This window comes from Bicyclus anynana, chromosome 8 (assembly GCF_947172395.1).
Source record: "Bicyclus anynana chromosome 8, ilBicAnyn1.1, whole genome shotgun sequence".
In the NCBI taxonomy this organism is placed as follows: Eukaryota; Metazoa; Arthropoda; class Insecta; order Lepidoptera; family Nymphalidae; genus Bicyclus; species Bicyclus anynana.
Window position 1 is genome coordinate 8,085,254 of NC_069090.1, and position 17,174 is coordinate 8,102,427.

The window sequence follows — 17,174 nt, forward strand, 5'->3', positions numbered from 1 at the left end:
GGTAAAGAACGTTGGTCACACCAGAGTATGGTCGAGATCTTCACGTTCCATACTTACTTTGCACCCACAATTGGTATAGGTATATATTATTATATATTATCAGCCTCCTGAACTAGCCGGTTTCCGAGCAGGCTTTAGCACCATAGACCACATACATACGCTGCGGCAGGTTATACAGAAGACCGAAGAGTATAACAAGCCACTTTGCTTAGCGTTTGTGGACTATGAGGAAGCCTTCGATTCGGTGGAAACTTGGGCTGTGCTGAGGTCTTTGCAGAGATGCCGGATCGACTACAGGTACATCCAAGTGTTGAAGTGTTTGTATGAAAGCGCCACTATGTCAGTCCGTATACAGGATCAGACTACGAGACCAATCCAATTGCAGCGAGGAGTGCGGCAGGGAGATGTAATCTCCCCGAAGCTATTTACCGCCGCATTGGAAGACGTCTTTAAGCTTCTGGACTGGAACGGATTTGGCATCAACATCAATGGTGAGTACATCACTCAACTACGGTTTGCCGACGATGTGGTCATTATGGCAGAGACTCTGGATGACCTTAGTACCATGCTCAACGACCTCAGCAGAGTTTCTCAACGAGTGGGTCTTAAAATGAACATGAGTAAGACGAAGATCATGTCTAATGCTCATGTACCGCTTCACCCAGTTATTGTTGAGGACTCTGCGCTCGAAATTGTAGACGAATATATATACCTAGGACACACAGTCCAGTTAGGTAGGTCCAATTTCGAGAAAGAGGTGAATAGCCGAATCCAGCTCGGCTGGGCAGCGTTCAGGAAACTCCGCGACATCTTTTCGTCCGAAATTCCTCAGTGCCTGAAGACGAAAGTCTTCGAACAGTGCGTGTTGCCAGTGATGACTTACGGTTCCGAGACTTGGTCGCTAACTATGGGCCTTATAAGAAGGCTCAAAGTCACTCAGCGGGCGATGGAGCGTGTTATGCTTGGGGTTTCTCTGCGTGATCGAATCAGAAATGAGGAGATCCGCAGACGAACTAAAGTCACTGACATAGCTCAGCGAGTCGCGAAGCTGAAGTGGCAGTGGGCAGGCCACATAGTTCGAAGAGCCGATGGACGTTGGGGTCCCAAGGTGCTGGAATGGCGACCCCGCGCCGGAAAGCGCAGTGTTGGTCGACCCCCCACTAGGTGGACCGAAGACATCAAGCGGGTTGCAGGGAGCCGCTGGATGCTGGCGGCTCGAGACCGTTTTGTTTGGAAGTCCATGCAAGAGGCCTATGTCCAGCAGTGGACGTCCATCGGCTGACAATGATGATGATGATGATGATATATTATTAGGAGCAAACAGGAGAGGCGCCATAATTGGATCTCGCTCCATTCTAAAATTTACTTAGGGCCGGCGCTGACTATACACGAAATTTATCATCTAGATAGTGACGTTCGTATTAATCTAATGCTAACTAATCTAAATTTGAATTAAAAATACCAGCGTGTTTGACATAGCGATATCCAGCGATTTTGAAGTAACAATCTTTCAAACTGGTGTTACACTAACTAACTAACAATAATGTAGGTCACTAAACTAAAGCGCGAAAAGCTTTAGTTTAGTGAGCTCATTATTGTTAGTTTTTTTGAAGACGGTTGAATTGATTTTTAAGTTTTATTCAATCTTACCGAGTGAATTTTTAGCACTGAAATTATTAAAAAAACAACTGTAACGTCGTACGCTACCACAGTGCACTAAAGTGAACTTCTTTCTTTATTTGCACTTTATATTTATACATTTTTTAATTAGTATGAGTATTTTATTATTATTCTGCTATATTAGCAATTAAAAATACTTACGATTTTAATTAAACACATTACAATATAAAACGTGTTTAACAAAGTAGGTAACATTGTTAAAGTTTTTATGCTTTTTTTATTTATACCTACATACCTATGGTAGGTATATTATGGCCTATAAATATACTTGTTATTCCCACATTTTTTAGCCCCCTTCCATAAAAAAGTTTTTTTTGTTCACGTAACTATACTAAAACTGCAAAATCTCTTTTTATAGGCATTACAAAATGAGCATGCATTTTGTATAATAAAGAATTTCATCGTTGTACTAACTTAACTGACAAAACTACAAGTCAATTCAAGGAGTTCCCTTAACTGTCCTTCGTCTTCATTACCAGACCCTTAATACAGACACAACCCATCACAACCTATCTAGGTAGAAAGTTCTCATCATCATAATTATAGGCTAGCGGTAGTGCTTGAGCCTATGCGTTTAAGCCTATGCGTGCTATGGATGCCTGGTAAGGGTCGTCATCGCATATTCGTAGCTTGCGCAGCTAAATTGTGGCAGCTCATCTTTATAGCGCATTTTCCTGGCCTAGCTACATAGCTTAGTATTGGTGGAAACGGTCACATATTTTCGTAGCGTAGATTTCACATCTTCGCAGCATAGCTACATAGCACATATCTGGTGGAAAAGCACCCTGAAGCAAGGTGTTGTGCAGACAACAAAACAAACGACATTTCAATTTTCAATTCATATATTTTTTAAACATTATCAAATGTATTTTGTTATAACTGGTAACTTCACATATTGGTTGCAATCTAAAGTATTTTAATTATTATAAAATCTGCTAAAGCTATTCCATTCATAAAAAAATTTAAAACAATAGTAGCGAACTTTAATATATAATTATTTATAGTCTATAGATTATAATTATGTATTTCTTTTTGTCTAATAAAACTTATTTTATTTTTAATGAGTTATTTGATATGTACGACTTGCTAATAGAAACGAGATGGTGCCAACATATTTTACTATACATTGAAAAAATAATCAAAATGAAAAAAAATAGTAGCATACTAACAGACAAATCCAGACAAACTTATATACTATATTTACTTAGGAATTCCAGCCAGTCGCATAAAGAATTGAAATAAATGCAGAATGCGTTAATGCAGTGTTGCATATTGTATTGTTTAACATACAATAACATGATCGTTACCTTGACTTTTTGTGAATATTCAATGATGGGGTGAATAGACAACTAAGTACTTTTACGAAACAAAAATGAAAAAGCCAGCTGTTTTAAATTCAATACATTTAACTATATTTCTCTTCTTCCTTTCTTTTTAGAGGAATTCTGATATTTTGGTAAATCCATAATTTTCATCATTTTCAACCCATATTCGAATCACTGATGAACTCGAGTCTCCTCTCAGAATGAGTGGGATTAGGCCAATAGTCCACCACGCTGGCCCAATGCGGATTAGCAGACTTCACACATACGCAGAGAATCAAGAAAAATCTCAGGTGTGCAGGTTTCCTCACTATGTTTTCTTTCACCGTTTGAGACGCGTGATATCTAATTTCTTAAAATGCACACAACAGAAAAGTTTGAGGTGCATGCCCCGGACCGGATTCGAACCTACGCCCTCCGGAATCGGAGGCAGAGGTGTTATCCACTGGGCTATCACGGACAAATCCATAATCTTACTTTTGATATATTAAAGAAATACTATACGAGTACATAAGTAATGTGTGGGGCACATAGTTCGAAGAGCCGATAGACGTTGGGGTCCCAAAGTGCTGGAATGGCGACCCCGCAATAGTAAGCGCAGTGTTGGTCGAACCCCACCAGGTGGACTGACGAAATCAAGCGAGTCGCAGGAATTCGCTGGATGCAGGTGGCTCAGTATCGTGATGTTTGGAAGTCCCTACATGTCCTGCAGTGGAAGTCCATCGGCTGATATGATGATGATGATGATGATGATGATGATGATGATGATGATGATGATGATGATGATGATGATGATGATGATGACATAAGTAATTGACTAAGAGCCCGTGGATTCCAGATCTTTGTCTTTTCATAAAAGCTGAATGTTCGTCAGCTCATGTTCCTTTCATAAGTAAGTACGGTAGTCAATTATGAAGTTTGGACCGACATATTATGCCGAGAAAAATATAAAAAAATTATACTTTATACTTAGACGATTGAGGGTCTGGATCCTTAAAACCTGCTACCTCTTAATACCACCACAGTTTAAACTCCATAATTGGCTACAGTAGTATTAGACAATCCTTTTTATGCCTAAATGGAATGGAATGGAGTTTTTCGAAAAAATTATGATAATCACATTATTTTAATCACAAATTGAATGTAAATTCCTCGTACAATAAGCATCAACATCAATAAATTTCGTTAAGTACGAGTTTTAACGTTAATTATTCGCCGGAGTGATTTGTCAAAACTAAACTGAAACTTTTTTTTTTAATAATATAAAATACAAACATGCTATTCATATGCAAGTTAATCTAGAATAAGTTTGGTTAACTAATTTTGCTCGACCAGCAAATTAATCGACCCTGACTCTTATTTTAAATAGTTAAAAAGATTTACTTATTTCTTTAATCATGCCGAATGTACTACTGAAAATCAATCGGAAAATGTCTTTGTCAATTTGTCCACCACTATCCTCGTTCTCTCTGACAGATATTGATCGATTTTACCGATAACTTTGACAACGTGTAGCATCTTCTGAACGCCTTTCTTGAATTTCTCCATTCGTTCCGCACTCGATTCTTTTTCCACATAATATCTTGGTGATGATGTTTTGAATGTCATTGCTGGGCCTATTTTTGGTGCGTTTAGACCTTGCATTAAAGGTCTTAGTTTCGGTACATCAAATTTAGGTGTACCAAGTCTTGAAGGTCTGAATTTAGGGAATCCTGAAGGAATGATGCCTCTTGGAGGGGCAACAACGACCGGGGCCAGAGAGTCGCTGTAACCAACTTGATCATCATTTGGAGCGCGTACGAACTTCCCGTCTTTGACTGCCTCTGGGATTGCTCGGTGAATTAAATCGCAAAACGAATTGATGTCGAAGTGTGGACTGTTTCTCGATATCTCGGCTGATATTGGTGTGTACAGCGTATCCTGTAACATTATTATGACAGTTTACTATTTAAGAGCGCGCAGCACGTCGGTACGATATGGATAAAATTCGAAGTGCAAGCGAAACGCCGAATTATGACGCCGAATTATTATGACTGAAAAGCACGGAGCGATTGACGCGCGACGCAAATTTTATGACGTGAGCGCCAAAACCATTTTTACCTAATTGCAAGTATATTAAACAACATAACGAAAAACAAAATGGCCATGTTCAAGATATATACCTAATTTTCTACACAAAACAAAAATTTAAGAAAATAAGTTTGCTTTTCCTGAGATTGAAAGCAAAATCTGAGCAATAGGTACATGTATTTTTCAAAAAAATAAACTATCGATAAAAGTTTTACAAATTGTGTATAGTCATAACGAAGTTAACACTTTGAAATATCATTTACCCAAATATCAAGCTCCTAACTTTTCCAGAATCTCAGATCCAGAACCATTTGTAACCACAAAATTACATACTGCACACTCTTAATTAGGGTCAAAGATCCGGCATCAGAAACCCTCATCTGTTATTTATACCCTCATCTCATCATTCACAGTGACACGTTGCACTAGCTCATCACTAGCTCATCACTAGCTGCGACTTCATTTGAGTGTATTTCACCTCACACTCTATCTCGTCACTGTCGCTAAATATTTTTTTTTGTTAATCACGATTCGCACAATATTTCAATAAGTAGGTACTACAGTACTTCTTACTGACGAAATTGTATTAAATACGGCCTATAGAGACTTTTTTTTTCAATTTGTAGTTTCAATAGGCCAGTGATAATCCCTCTGTTTGCTAGTTTCATAATGCTCAATTGATAGGTTTCGGAAGAAGATCCACGTGGAACTCTTGAGGTTAAATATTCTTCTTACTTTCTTTTTTAGTTAATATTCTGTTTGGAAATAAATATGTTCTTTATTAGTGTTATTTACGTTATCTCTACTTTATGTTTCTTCTTTGGTTTCATGATGTGTTTAATTTTCAATAACTGCTACACTTAGATAAATTTATCATCATCATTATCATGTCAGCCGATGGACGTCCACTGCAGGACATAGGCCTTTTGTAAGGACTTTTAAACATCACGATACTGAGCCTTTGTTTTAGTGTGAGTAATGGTAAAGAAACTAAATAAATTAATATGTTACCTCTTCTGATCTACAATCAATTGTCACCCGTCGTGGTGGAGGAATACACACAGCAAGCGCCAACTGAAAACAATTTTGTTATGATTTGTTAAAAAATTCAATATAGCCTAATTTATTCCATGTTTGTACATATTTGAAATCTGCATTTTAATAAAAAAGAATCCCGAATATTTCAAGTTTAAATCAGAATTAAACCCAGAATCAAGGCTCAAAAATAAATTATGTGTACCCTACCAACACTTGGCCTTGTATAGGGATAATGTGTATTGCTCAGCTATACGTATTTATAATAAGTTGCCACCGCACAGTTATGACATGTCATTTTTGTCTTTTAAAAAATATTTATTGAAATTATTATTATATAAAAATTAATAATGTGTAAAAGACTTTTTAAATGACAAATTCTGAATGCAACAATAAATATAATCAGTTATGATTTTCTTATAAATTATTGACAATTTTAATTTTAATTTCTGACATTAATTTTTAATTTTTGACTTCATTTTTTTAATTATATGACATTGATTGATTTAATGTTGCATTACACCTGACATAGCATTTATATTGACATTGTTTAATTTTAATGGATTCTGATAGTATATTAATTATTTATATTTGATGTTAAGAATGCTTCGTCAAATTATGCTAATTGTACTTGTATTTTTTTTTTTTTATTTTTATTTATACCATGTTCACCGATTGAATATTTAATTATTGGAATTTTGGAATTATTAGTTAGTATAATATTATTTTTAATATTCATACACCTGTCAAGGTAGAAAGTATGTATGTCTATAGCAAGTTCTGTAAACCTTCTGTACTTTCTCATGAATAAATAAATTATTATTATTATTATTTATTGGCTTTATTAACCTTCAAAAGGAGGATGAGAAAGCTGCTCAGATCAATTATAGAAGGACCTGTATCGCACTCATAGTCACGAACAAAATTGTCTGTCATTTTCTGAAGAAAACAAGCTTAGATTTAGTATATATCTTATACTAAACTAGAAGTTTTTGCCTGTTTTTTACACAATTCAATTACACAAAAAGGTATTTTTACGGAGCTCTTTAACCGACGAACATGATTACAACTATTTAACATCGATTCTATAGAGACAGTTTTTATAATCGCATTAGATCGTTGATCATATACTTTGACAGAAAAGTAACGTCTAGCGAGGCAGGTCCTATACAATAATTGGTCTGAGGGAAGCTGACTGTATTCTGTATCTGATTGGTCCATTTCTGATGATGGAATTTATAAAATTCCACAACAATTAAGTCATCTTTGAAAAATCTGATCGAAAATATAAACTTATTTGGGTGCCACTAAAAGTTATGAGTTTAGATTATGATATGTCCTATTGATTGATATTTTACACTGCATTTTAATAAGATTAGTAGAAGCGTACTGTTATTGTTATCTTTATAAGTGTATTTTAAAAGTGTCCTACAAGCCAGGCGTTCCTCCTTAAAGGAGAGGATTTATTTCAATATGTCTGCTTAATAGGTATCAGCGGCGAAGAGGCTATACAAGCTGATTCTCGCTGGGTTACTGTTTATAAATACATACATATTCATTATTGTATATATCATGTATATATATATATATGACAAACCGTATCACGCGGTATGTATTTCCTTTTCTTTGGGTTTCCTTCAACAATACTCCAACCTTCGCCACTGCTAGGTATAATTACCTACTAAAACGATAAACGTAAACCGCACTTACAGTAGCATTTCGTTAATGCAATTTTTGACACTTTTATTATATCTATATTGAAATATCTTGAGATGAATAAACACTAGCCCACCAACCCAAAAATTGCATGGTGGTTCTAAGCTCCATATGCTAGCTAGTAAATAGAGCGGCAGGCCCTGTAGTAGGTTTAATTAGGTTGATAATGATAAGCACTAGTTCAAGGTTTTTAGATCACCAAAACACTTAATTTAGTAGTCAAGTATACCAACCACCACTGTTCCGATTATCGCCACGTACTGACACATGTTAGCCGTATTGAGACCGCGACATTTTTACTTGCATTCTTCAAAACTGGAACAATCACGTTCAATGGACGACCGAAACGCCAGCATCAGCACAACACAATGAATGTAAGTTATTGTCACATCTAAGTAAGTCAGGGTAACCATTCCGCATTGCTATAAATACGGACATTGATACATCTGGTACTCGTGCTACGGTTACTATAATGGGAAAAGTTGCCGGCAGAGAGGTTTTATTTAAAAAAAAAGAATATGACCAATATTCCTATTCCCCTAAAACTAGTCGGGTAAGACTGTATTAGGAGTGGATACGACAAAAAACCAACGAGGCGGGTATTGAACCACCACCCCTCGGTGATGAGTCCGACCGCTTTACCATTGAGTGAGTGAGTGAGGCTCTGAAGCTATTTTATTATATTTGCATCTGTAGCTCGTGTCAAGCAATTCTTTTTAAATTGTAGTAATTCTGAGAATTTTCTTAAATAACTGCGTGTGTGAAGCCTGCCAATCCGCATTGGGCCAGCGTGGTGGACTAAGCCCTAACCCCTATCATTCTGAGAGGACACTCGAGCTCAGCAGTGAACCGAATATGGGTTGATAACGAACGAAGTAGTAATATTATTATATAAATACACAAGGGACAGTTTCAGCACCTTCCGATACTTTGGCTAAAGTAGAGGAATACGTCTTCTACGAAATCTCCGAGAGTGGACCGGTATCGCGAGTGTCGCACATAGTATGGTTACATATTACAAATTTTATTATAGTATAGATAAAGAAAAATGTATACAGGCGTGGGAAATTAAATTCTTTAAGTTTATTATATTTTAGATTCATAAGTATACGCAAACCACGAATTGCTTTATACAAAAACAGATCTTGCGGTTAATTTAGTATTTTATTTTATAATTACAAAAATTATTTTTAATTATTTTCTCATAATAAAAACATCTTTAAGTAACGGCACAGAATTAAAAATAACAGTACAATGTAGAGTTTATAAGTATATTTTATAAATTCACTTTTAGAGATTATTTAATTTAACGTTTACAATATCCAACGATAATTTCATTATTGACAATACCGCAGTTATCTGAGTGTATGAAATGCTACGTGAGCAATGCTTCATGTTTTTTCGTCTATCAGGTACTCAAGCACGTTACAATAGCGTACTAACCGTGCCTACTTTGTTTGGAGTTTCAAGACGTGAAATCATTCGTGGACAAGTTTGCATAAATGCGAAAGCTAGGACACCCTACTTTTAAGTTGTCAAGGTAAAATTTATGAGATTACTGAGAGTTAGTAGTTGCTTATCTATCTTACGTGATCGTATCCGATGTTAACATAATTCCGAGAAGTGTATTTACGTATAATTCAGTCCGAAGATGCAGTGGCTCACCAGTGGGTGCTACGCTGGTAGCTTGTTTTTGTATTTAATAACCAAGTATTATTATAAACATGAATTTAGTAAGACATTTGATTTGGATCTGCATTGTGCTGGCTATTGCATCCATTGTGGAGGTTTGATATTATCTTTTAATATAAATAAGTACCAAAAATCTTTATTAGAACCTTAAATTATAATTTTGTTTGTTATTGTCTCGAACCCAGGACCTCGTGATTCGAAGCAACATTGACCGTTCACTGGACCAACGAGGCAGTTACATGAAAGTCCTTAGAACTTATAATTTTATAACATAATCTTTTTAACATAAAAATGGAACCGATTTCAAAGACGTATTTCAGTTATTTTGATTTTAACACAAAATTACTTAACCGATTTTCATGAAAACTAAATGGGACCAAACTGGAAGTATACTCCTTCAAACAAAAACAGAATTTTCAAAATTGGTTTATAAATGACGAAATTATGAAGTAACAAAGATTTAAAAAATCATACGCGTCGAATTGAGAACCTCCTTTTTTTGGAGTCGGTTATAAAGTTGGTAATTATATTATATTTATAAAGCAGAATATATTCGAAATCTTGATATTAAATTTTTATCTTGATCTATATTTTTGAATCACATTATCGTATTTATTTATGATTTACTAGCGGACGCCCGCGACTTCGTCCGCGTAAAAATTGAAGTAAACTTCTCTACCTCTACCTTACCCTGTTCGTAAACCTACCCAACCCTAACCTACCCTACCCCTACCTTACTCCTACCCCACCGCTAACGCTAACCCTACCCTCCCCCACCTTACCCCTACCCTAACCCTACCCGTAACCTATCCATACCCTATCCTACCCTACCCTTAATCTAACCCTACCCTACCCCTACCTTACTCCTACCCTACCGCTAACCCTAACTCTTTCCTACCCCTACCTTACCCCTACCCTAACCCTACCCTACCCGTACCCTACCCCTACCCTACCTTACCTCTATCCTACTCCTCCCCTACCCTATACGTTTCATATCCTTCCCCTACCTCTACCTTGCCCCTACCCTACACTACCCCTACTTTATCCGTACCCTACCCTACCCTACCCTTTCCCTAAATTACCCCTACCCTACCTCTATCCTACCCCTATCCTATCCCTACCCTCAGCAAAATTGGTCCAGCCTTTTGTGCGTGGTGCAATGACCAAAAGACTATAATTTCCCAAGCGACTTCTATCCTAATACTATAAAGAGGTAAAGTTTGTGTGGTTGTCGGGGGTAATCTCTGGATCTACTGGACCGATTTGGAAAATTATTTTACCAATAAAAAGCCACATTATTTGCGAGTGTCATAGGCTATGTTTGGTCCTCATATTCACACGGGAACGGGAACCACGTAATTGAAACCGCGGGGCGTTCTATAGCGAAATTTTTGCGACTTTCAGAAATTTTGTATTATCTCCGAAACTATATAACTAATTAACATACTGTAAAGGGCAAATCTTATCTCTATAATGTCCTTGTGATTATTAAATAATTTATTTTGATAAGGATTTAAGTTTAGTTGTGTAAATAATGACGTAAACCTTAGTTTAAAATTTAAATAATTTATTAAAGTACTAAAGGTACTATATCTGCTAAAATATAAAAGATAGATATATGGTGTCGCGGACTTTTTTGTAGAACTTTTACAGGTTCAAAAAGCCTCCATACAATTATTTCAGTTATACGCAATGGTAGAGGCAGCGCATGCGAATAAGTAAGTTTTTCGGTCCGACCTGTAGGAGAAAACCCGCGATAACTCAGTAGTTATATATGATAGAAATATAAAATATAGCCTATAGCACTCCCCGATAACGTAGCATTCTACTGGTGAAAGAATTTTTAAAATCGGACCAGTAGTTCCGAAGATTACCCCATTTCAAAAAATTGTTACAAACTTACAAACTTACAAACTTACAAACTTTACCTCTTTATAATATTAGTATAGATGAACGAATTTTAAAAACTGTAACTAAAAATGAAGGATTTTCCATACAAACTTTCAACCCCTAGTTCACTCCTTATTTTATTTTTTATTTTATTTTCGCAATAAAAAGTTATCTATAACCTTCTCCGTATTATGGTCTTAAACCGTGCCTAGTTTCATTTGAATTCATTCAGTAGTTTCCGCGTGATGCCCGGTTAACAAAATCACGGACAGGCAGACAGACAAAAAATTGAAAATAAAAATACATTTGGCTTCAGTATCGATTATATAATGCACTCCAACAAAAAATTTCAAAATATCTTTAATGTACGGAATTTCATCTGTTACAGTTTTATTATAAGTATATATGAGATTAAGCATAAACATTACTTTTGTATTTCGTGCGAAACAATACAGCATTTTAAAATAAGGCCAATGCCAATTTGTGTACAACAATTGCATTTCCTCGAAATTACAGTAATCAGAACGAAGTTCCGCTTGGTCATCTTATTAATTATTATTATTATCATTGATAATACGTCAGCGAATCGCAGGAACTAACCTTTAGCTTGCGTATGCAAAGAAATATAAAGAACGAAGGCACAGAAATAATTATGCATTTTAAAACACTACACATCCGATTTTGATGTGATTCTCAGTGATGGATTTGATTATTACATGTTCTTAGATACTCGTAGGTGTTTTTTTTATTCTCCATAAGTAAACCCTTGACTAATCTCACCTGATGGTAAGTGATGATACAATCTAAGATGTAAGCGGGCTTACTTGTTAGGATTAGGATGAAATGCTCCTTTCGGTTTCAGCAATATATTGAATATATTGTCATCAAGCGAGTCGCATGTCAATATATTCGACCAACACTGCGCTTTCTGGTTCGGGGTCGTCATTCCAGCACCTTGGGACCGAACGTCCATCGGCTCTTCGAACTATGTGTCCCGCCCATTGCCACTTCAGCTTCGCGACACGTTGAGCTATGTCAATGACATTTCATTTAATCTTACCTACATTATTGTTTCAGGGCAGTGTAGTAACAAAGAAGTCGTTGCTAAGTCCGCTTTTGTCTGACCACTGTTTCACCTGCAAGGCAGAAGACAGACCTTTCGCGTGGCCCCTCGTACAATACGTCAAGAAAATCAAAGATGTGGTGGTTCGCGCCTACAATTCTGTAGCAGACAAACTTAGACATAAGAGACTAGTATAAATTAAACTAGCGAAGAAACATAAAATCTTTTTAACAAAAAAAAAAACAAATTATGGCGGTGCTTTGCCAAATATGCTCTGAAAGTTTATTATGGTTTTTTGGGACCGCATTCAAACCGACGTTTACTTTACGTTACCTCGTAGCGTAAACGTAAAAAAAAGGATACGTGTCGAATTGAGAACCTTTTCTTTTCAAACAAAAAAAAAGTACAAAAACACTTAAGAATGTTATGAGTTCTGCATTCTCCTACAGCCACTGACGATCAAGTAAGCTCACATGCCTGCAGCGCTAACGGCTTGACATCCGATAAAACTGGTCGTGTATTGGTCGCGATGTGCATGACATCATGCCGATCGCGACCAACACACGATCAGTATCGTACGGTGGGTGGCTAGCATTACAGCCGCGTAGACAGAAAGTCTAGGCGTTCTGAGTTCTACGTTCTACGTAATCCTTGTATATAAACATAACTAGTCACGCAAATGTGACGCCCAAAAGACTGTATTTGACAGTCTTTTGGGCGTCAGACTTCACGTAAAATGTGTTAGATACATCTATAGAAAACAAGAAGAATTAGAATTAATTATTTTTTAATTAAAAACTATTTATATACCTACTTTAAATTGATTAATTAAAGATATTAAATATATACGACTATTTTATTTTTGTTGAATTCCTGTACCCTACTAAGAAGAGAGAATCAGAAAAAAATAATAGCCTGGGCGGAAAAATAAAAAGGAACTAATTTCTTTTCATAATCTGCCGCTGTAGCCAACTGGCATGTCGATTTTCTTTTTTCGAATTTTTCTAGTTTTCTTAGCGTTTGCGATCGTAGAAAGAGAATAGACGTGCCACTTGGCTACAGGGGCTGGCTTTATACTGCCATATATAGATTACATATCATAGACTGCTAAAAATACTTGTGGTTTTTAAATTCCTCATCAGGCAGGTATACGCGCTTTCAAAAATGATGGATTTTTAATTTTTGTTCTTTAGTTCAAAAACGCTTTGACTGATTTATGTTTGTTAACTACTTGAAAATTGATCATATCTTTGGGATTTGTAAGTAGGTAATGAAAATAAAAATGAAAAACAATTTTTCTTTTTCTAAATTATATTTACTTTGTTAATAGAAGTTTCTTAAATCGAACAAATTCAGATGTAGTAAGGGATCCAGACTTCTTTAACTTTTTCAGCTTTTCCAAAATGCGTCTATTACTATTAGGCGCAGGGACAGTTATTGGTTTTATTTGGGATCCTAAAGCCTTTAATCCACTTTTGCCAATCATTGGTACACGTATTGGTTTTAGTGCTTTAGGTAACTTTGGTAATATTGGAGGTAAAAGTGGTAATGGAGGTAAAAGTGGTATTGGGGGTAAAATAGGCAGTATAGGTAACAAAGGTAATTTTGGAATTAAAGGTATTAACGGAGGAATTAGAGGTAATTTAGGTATTTTAAGAGGCTTTGGTAAATTAGGTAGTTTTGATAACTTACGTAATCGAATAAGCTTTGGTAAACAACATTTATGTTTACCTTTTATTAGAGAAGGCTTGGATAACTTTGAGGGTAATACGGGAGGGATTATATTTGGTAGTTTTGGTATTTTAGGCTTAATCTTTTTAATCACTGGTGTATGGTGTGAAGTCTTTTTGATTAGTTTATTTGAAATACGCTTGAGGTCACCAGAGCACATTGAGTTGAGGCCATAAGAAATGTGTACCTGGAAATAAAATATAAATCGAAAATGTATATTAAAAACGAAATATTTCTCTAGAAATTATTAGCGGTGAAATAAGTAATATACTTATTATGTAGTTGAACATGACAAAATCAAAACAGAATTGTAAGCTTTTCTATTTTGAAACAAGTGTTATGTTATCTATAGTGCTACGAAAGGTCGTAAATGTAAAAAAAATGTATACGTAATTATGTATTTTACACAGAGACCCTTCGTTCTGCAGTTAATGCAGTTAGCTACTTCAAAAACCAGGTTCTGGAATCGTTAGTTTGTTTATAAAATATTACGCGTTTCTTACTTCTAGAAGACAGAGTTTCTTACTTCTAAAAGAAATAGAAATTCTTGGTAAAAATTCACAATCTGGAGTAGGTTAATGGTAGTGTAGGTAAATGGTTGGTGGTATTATACAACATGGACATTCTAAGTCGTCAGTCCCGGCTTATTATTTATTAATAACTTCTACATTGATTTTCATTTTCAGGTATATTAAGGCACGCTTACAATAATCTCTTGGTTGTTTTATTAAACGCAAGGAAAAACGTCAAAAAAACAACTATTAAATGATGACATGCAGAAAAATTATAAAAATCTAATTACTTACTAAAATCAGAAGGCAAGCAAATCCAATAACAATATTATTTTTAAAATTTGCCATCGCAGAGAGTTACAATCATAACCACATTTGTTCAAAGGCAGCTGTAAATTGACTGGACCATTTTCTGATATCATTTCTGTCTAGTTTGTTATCTCAAGATTCGAGTAAGATTAGACACGTTATGCAACAATTAACTAATAATATTATAAATTAACCGTCGTTTTATATGTAATCAGTTATATGATCTTATGCACGCGCAAGTATCTTAAATATAAATGAATTTAATTTTTTCTATAATATTTCAATTAGGATTTTTTTTTTCAAAAGAACAACTGTTGAGTTTCTTGCCGGGTCTTCTCAGTAGAACATGCCTTCCAAACCGGTGGTTAAGTCATAAGTCATTACAAATAATCAAACTTGATGTTTCAAAAGTGCTTGGAAATTAAGCTTGAAATGAAATAAATGAATTTTGATTTTTTTTAATTTCGAAGTGCAGCATAGTTTATTGTTAAAGTATTTTGATACTATGGGACCGCTCAAAAATTAAATAAATTCAACATAGTGTCCAATTTTTTTTTATTTATGGTAATTTTTAGCAATATCATAAACATAACATTCTTATTTAATAAATCTTGGAATAGCTTCTTTAGACATGTTTTCTGACTGTCGAATGCTCACTCAATCATATAGAAATTTCTTGAAATAAATGGAATTTCTTTTATGTAATTCAAGATAAACTAGACTTTGAATAAGACAAAGGATTGCCTGAATTACCTAATTATAATTCGAAACTTAAAGAAATTTAATAATTAATCAATACTTCTTATCTTATCACCAAAAGCTTACAAAATATATAATGTTATCTTTTGACAGTAATCACTTCAATATATTATGTAAGATTATACTATAAAACAGTAATACAGCTAACAATAAAATACAAAACATCAAATTGTGCCAAACGAACATGGGGGTACAAAAAATTTTTTGGTCCTCGCTTTGTGTTATGATGATCACATCAAATTTTGTTATAGCGTGCGATGAAAAAGATATCTGCTTGGTGCGTATACTCAATCGCTTATTATTCTTATATAATATACTAGCCAAAGCCTCACGGTTTCACCCGCATAGATCCGGTTCCTGTGAGAATACGGGGATAAATTATTATAAGGCTATGATAATCACAAATAACATGGCTCTCTATTGGTCAAAGAATTTTCAAAATCGGTTCAGTAAATCCAGAGATTACCTATCCCTACAACCTTATAAAATGTAATAAAAATATACTTCTATCTTTTTAACGAATTGCTTATATAAAATTATTTAATTTTTACAGTTGGAGGCACTGAAAGAAATGAAGGATTGTAAAAAATCAGTATTAGCTTCGTAAGTATACAAATATAGTTTGTCGAGATGTATATTTTGATGTGTCACAAATTTAACTCATTTTAATAATGTTTCAGGTTGTTGAAACCTTTACTGACTAAGCATGGTATGTTTTATTGAATACATTATCTTATCCTTTTTAATTGATTTTTTATTTAACTTTTATATTAATTATTAATTATTATTATTTGTATTTTACAGAAAAGAAAGGCAAACTGTGTAGTAAGTGCTGTCTAGATGAGAAGGCTCCTCCACCAGCTACGATTGTGTTGATGCCAGCGACGCCTCCGCCGCCGCCATGTCTCCCGCCGATCCTATTACCACCACCACCATGTCCTTGTCCTTGTCAACCTCCTATTCCGTTAATGCTGCCTGCACCACAACCCACAGCAACGTTTTGCCTCCCTCCTCCACCACCTGCACCTATTTGTCTTCCTGCCCCGTCACCTGCTCCAATTTGTCTGCCTGCTCTTCCACCAGCTCCAATGTATCTTCCTTCTCCACCACCTGCACCAATTTGTCTTCCTGCACCACCACCACCAATGTGTTATTCTGCACAACCCGCACCTTTGATGATCCCAGCACCGCCACCAGCGCCGATAATTCTACCAGCACCTGCTCCTGCATCCTTCTGCCCAGCACCACCAGCTCCAGCGCCTATCGTGATATCATTAGTACCCCCACCACCTCCACCATGCCATGCGCCGCCACCTGGATTACCTATGAGCGCGTTTATGGTACCAGCGCCAATTCCTGTAACTCTAGAACCTAAACCTCTCGAACTGCATTGTG

The 17,174-nt window shown here is 35.6% G+C and overlaps 2 protein-coding genes across 2 annotated transcripts; both read right to left on the reverse strand.

The window, feature by feature from the left end:
- Nucleotides 1-4,421: 4,421 nt before the first annotated feature.
- LOC112055347 (uncharacterized) lies at nt 4,422-4,931 on the reverse strand. Its single transcript, XM_052882860.1, has one exon. It carries the CDS (start codon nt 4,929-4,931, stop codon nt 4,422-4,424), a length of 510 nt encoding a protein of 169 aa, XP_052738820.1.
- An 8,852-nt stretch (nt 4,932-13,783) lies between these two features.
- Nucleotides 13,784-17,009, reverse strand: LOC128198306 (uncharacterized). The gene is made up of 2 exons (XM_052882864.1): nt 16,830-17,009; nt 13,784-14,386 (listed from the first exon to the last, which is right to left on the reverse strand). The coding sequence occupies exons 1-2, from the start codon at nt 17,007-17,009 to the stop codon at nt 13,784-13,786; spliced, it is 783 nt and encodes a 260-aa protein (XP_052738824.1).
- Nucleotides 17,010-17,174: the final 165 nt, after the last annotated feature.

What these genes read in the sequence shown, in the direction of transcription:
- LOC112055347 (XM_052882860.1), bottom strand. Translation starts at nt 4,931, where the DNA reads ATGTTACAGGATACGCTGTACACACCAATATCAGCCGAGATATCGAGA.
- LOC128198306 (XM_052882864.1), bottom strand. Translation starts at nt 17,009, where the DNA reads ATGCAGGAGCAGGTGCTGGTAGAATTATCGGCGCTGGTGGCGGTGCTG. An exon ending in AGGCAGACAAATTGGAGCAG is followed by an intron (nt 14,387 to 16,829) that starts GTGACGGGGCAG and finishes TTTTATTTCCAG; the next exon opens with GTACACATTTCTTATGGCCT.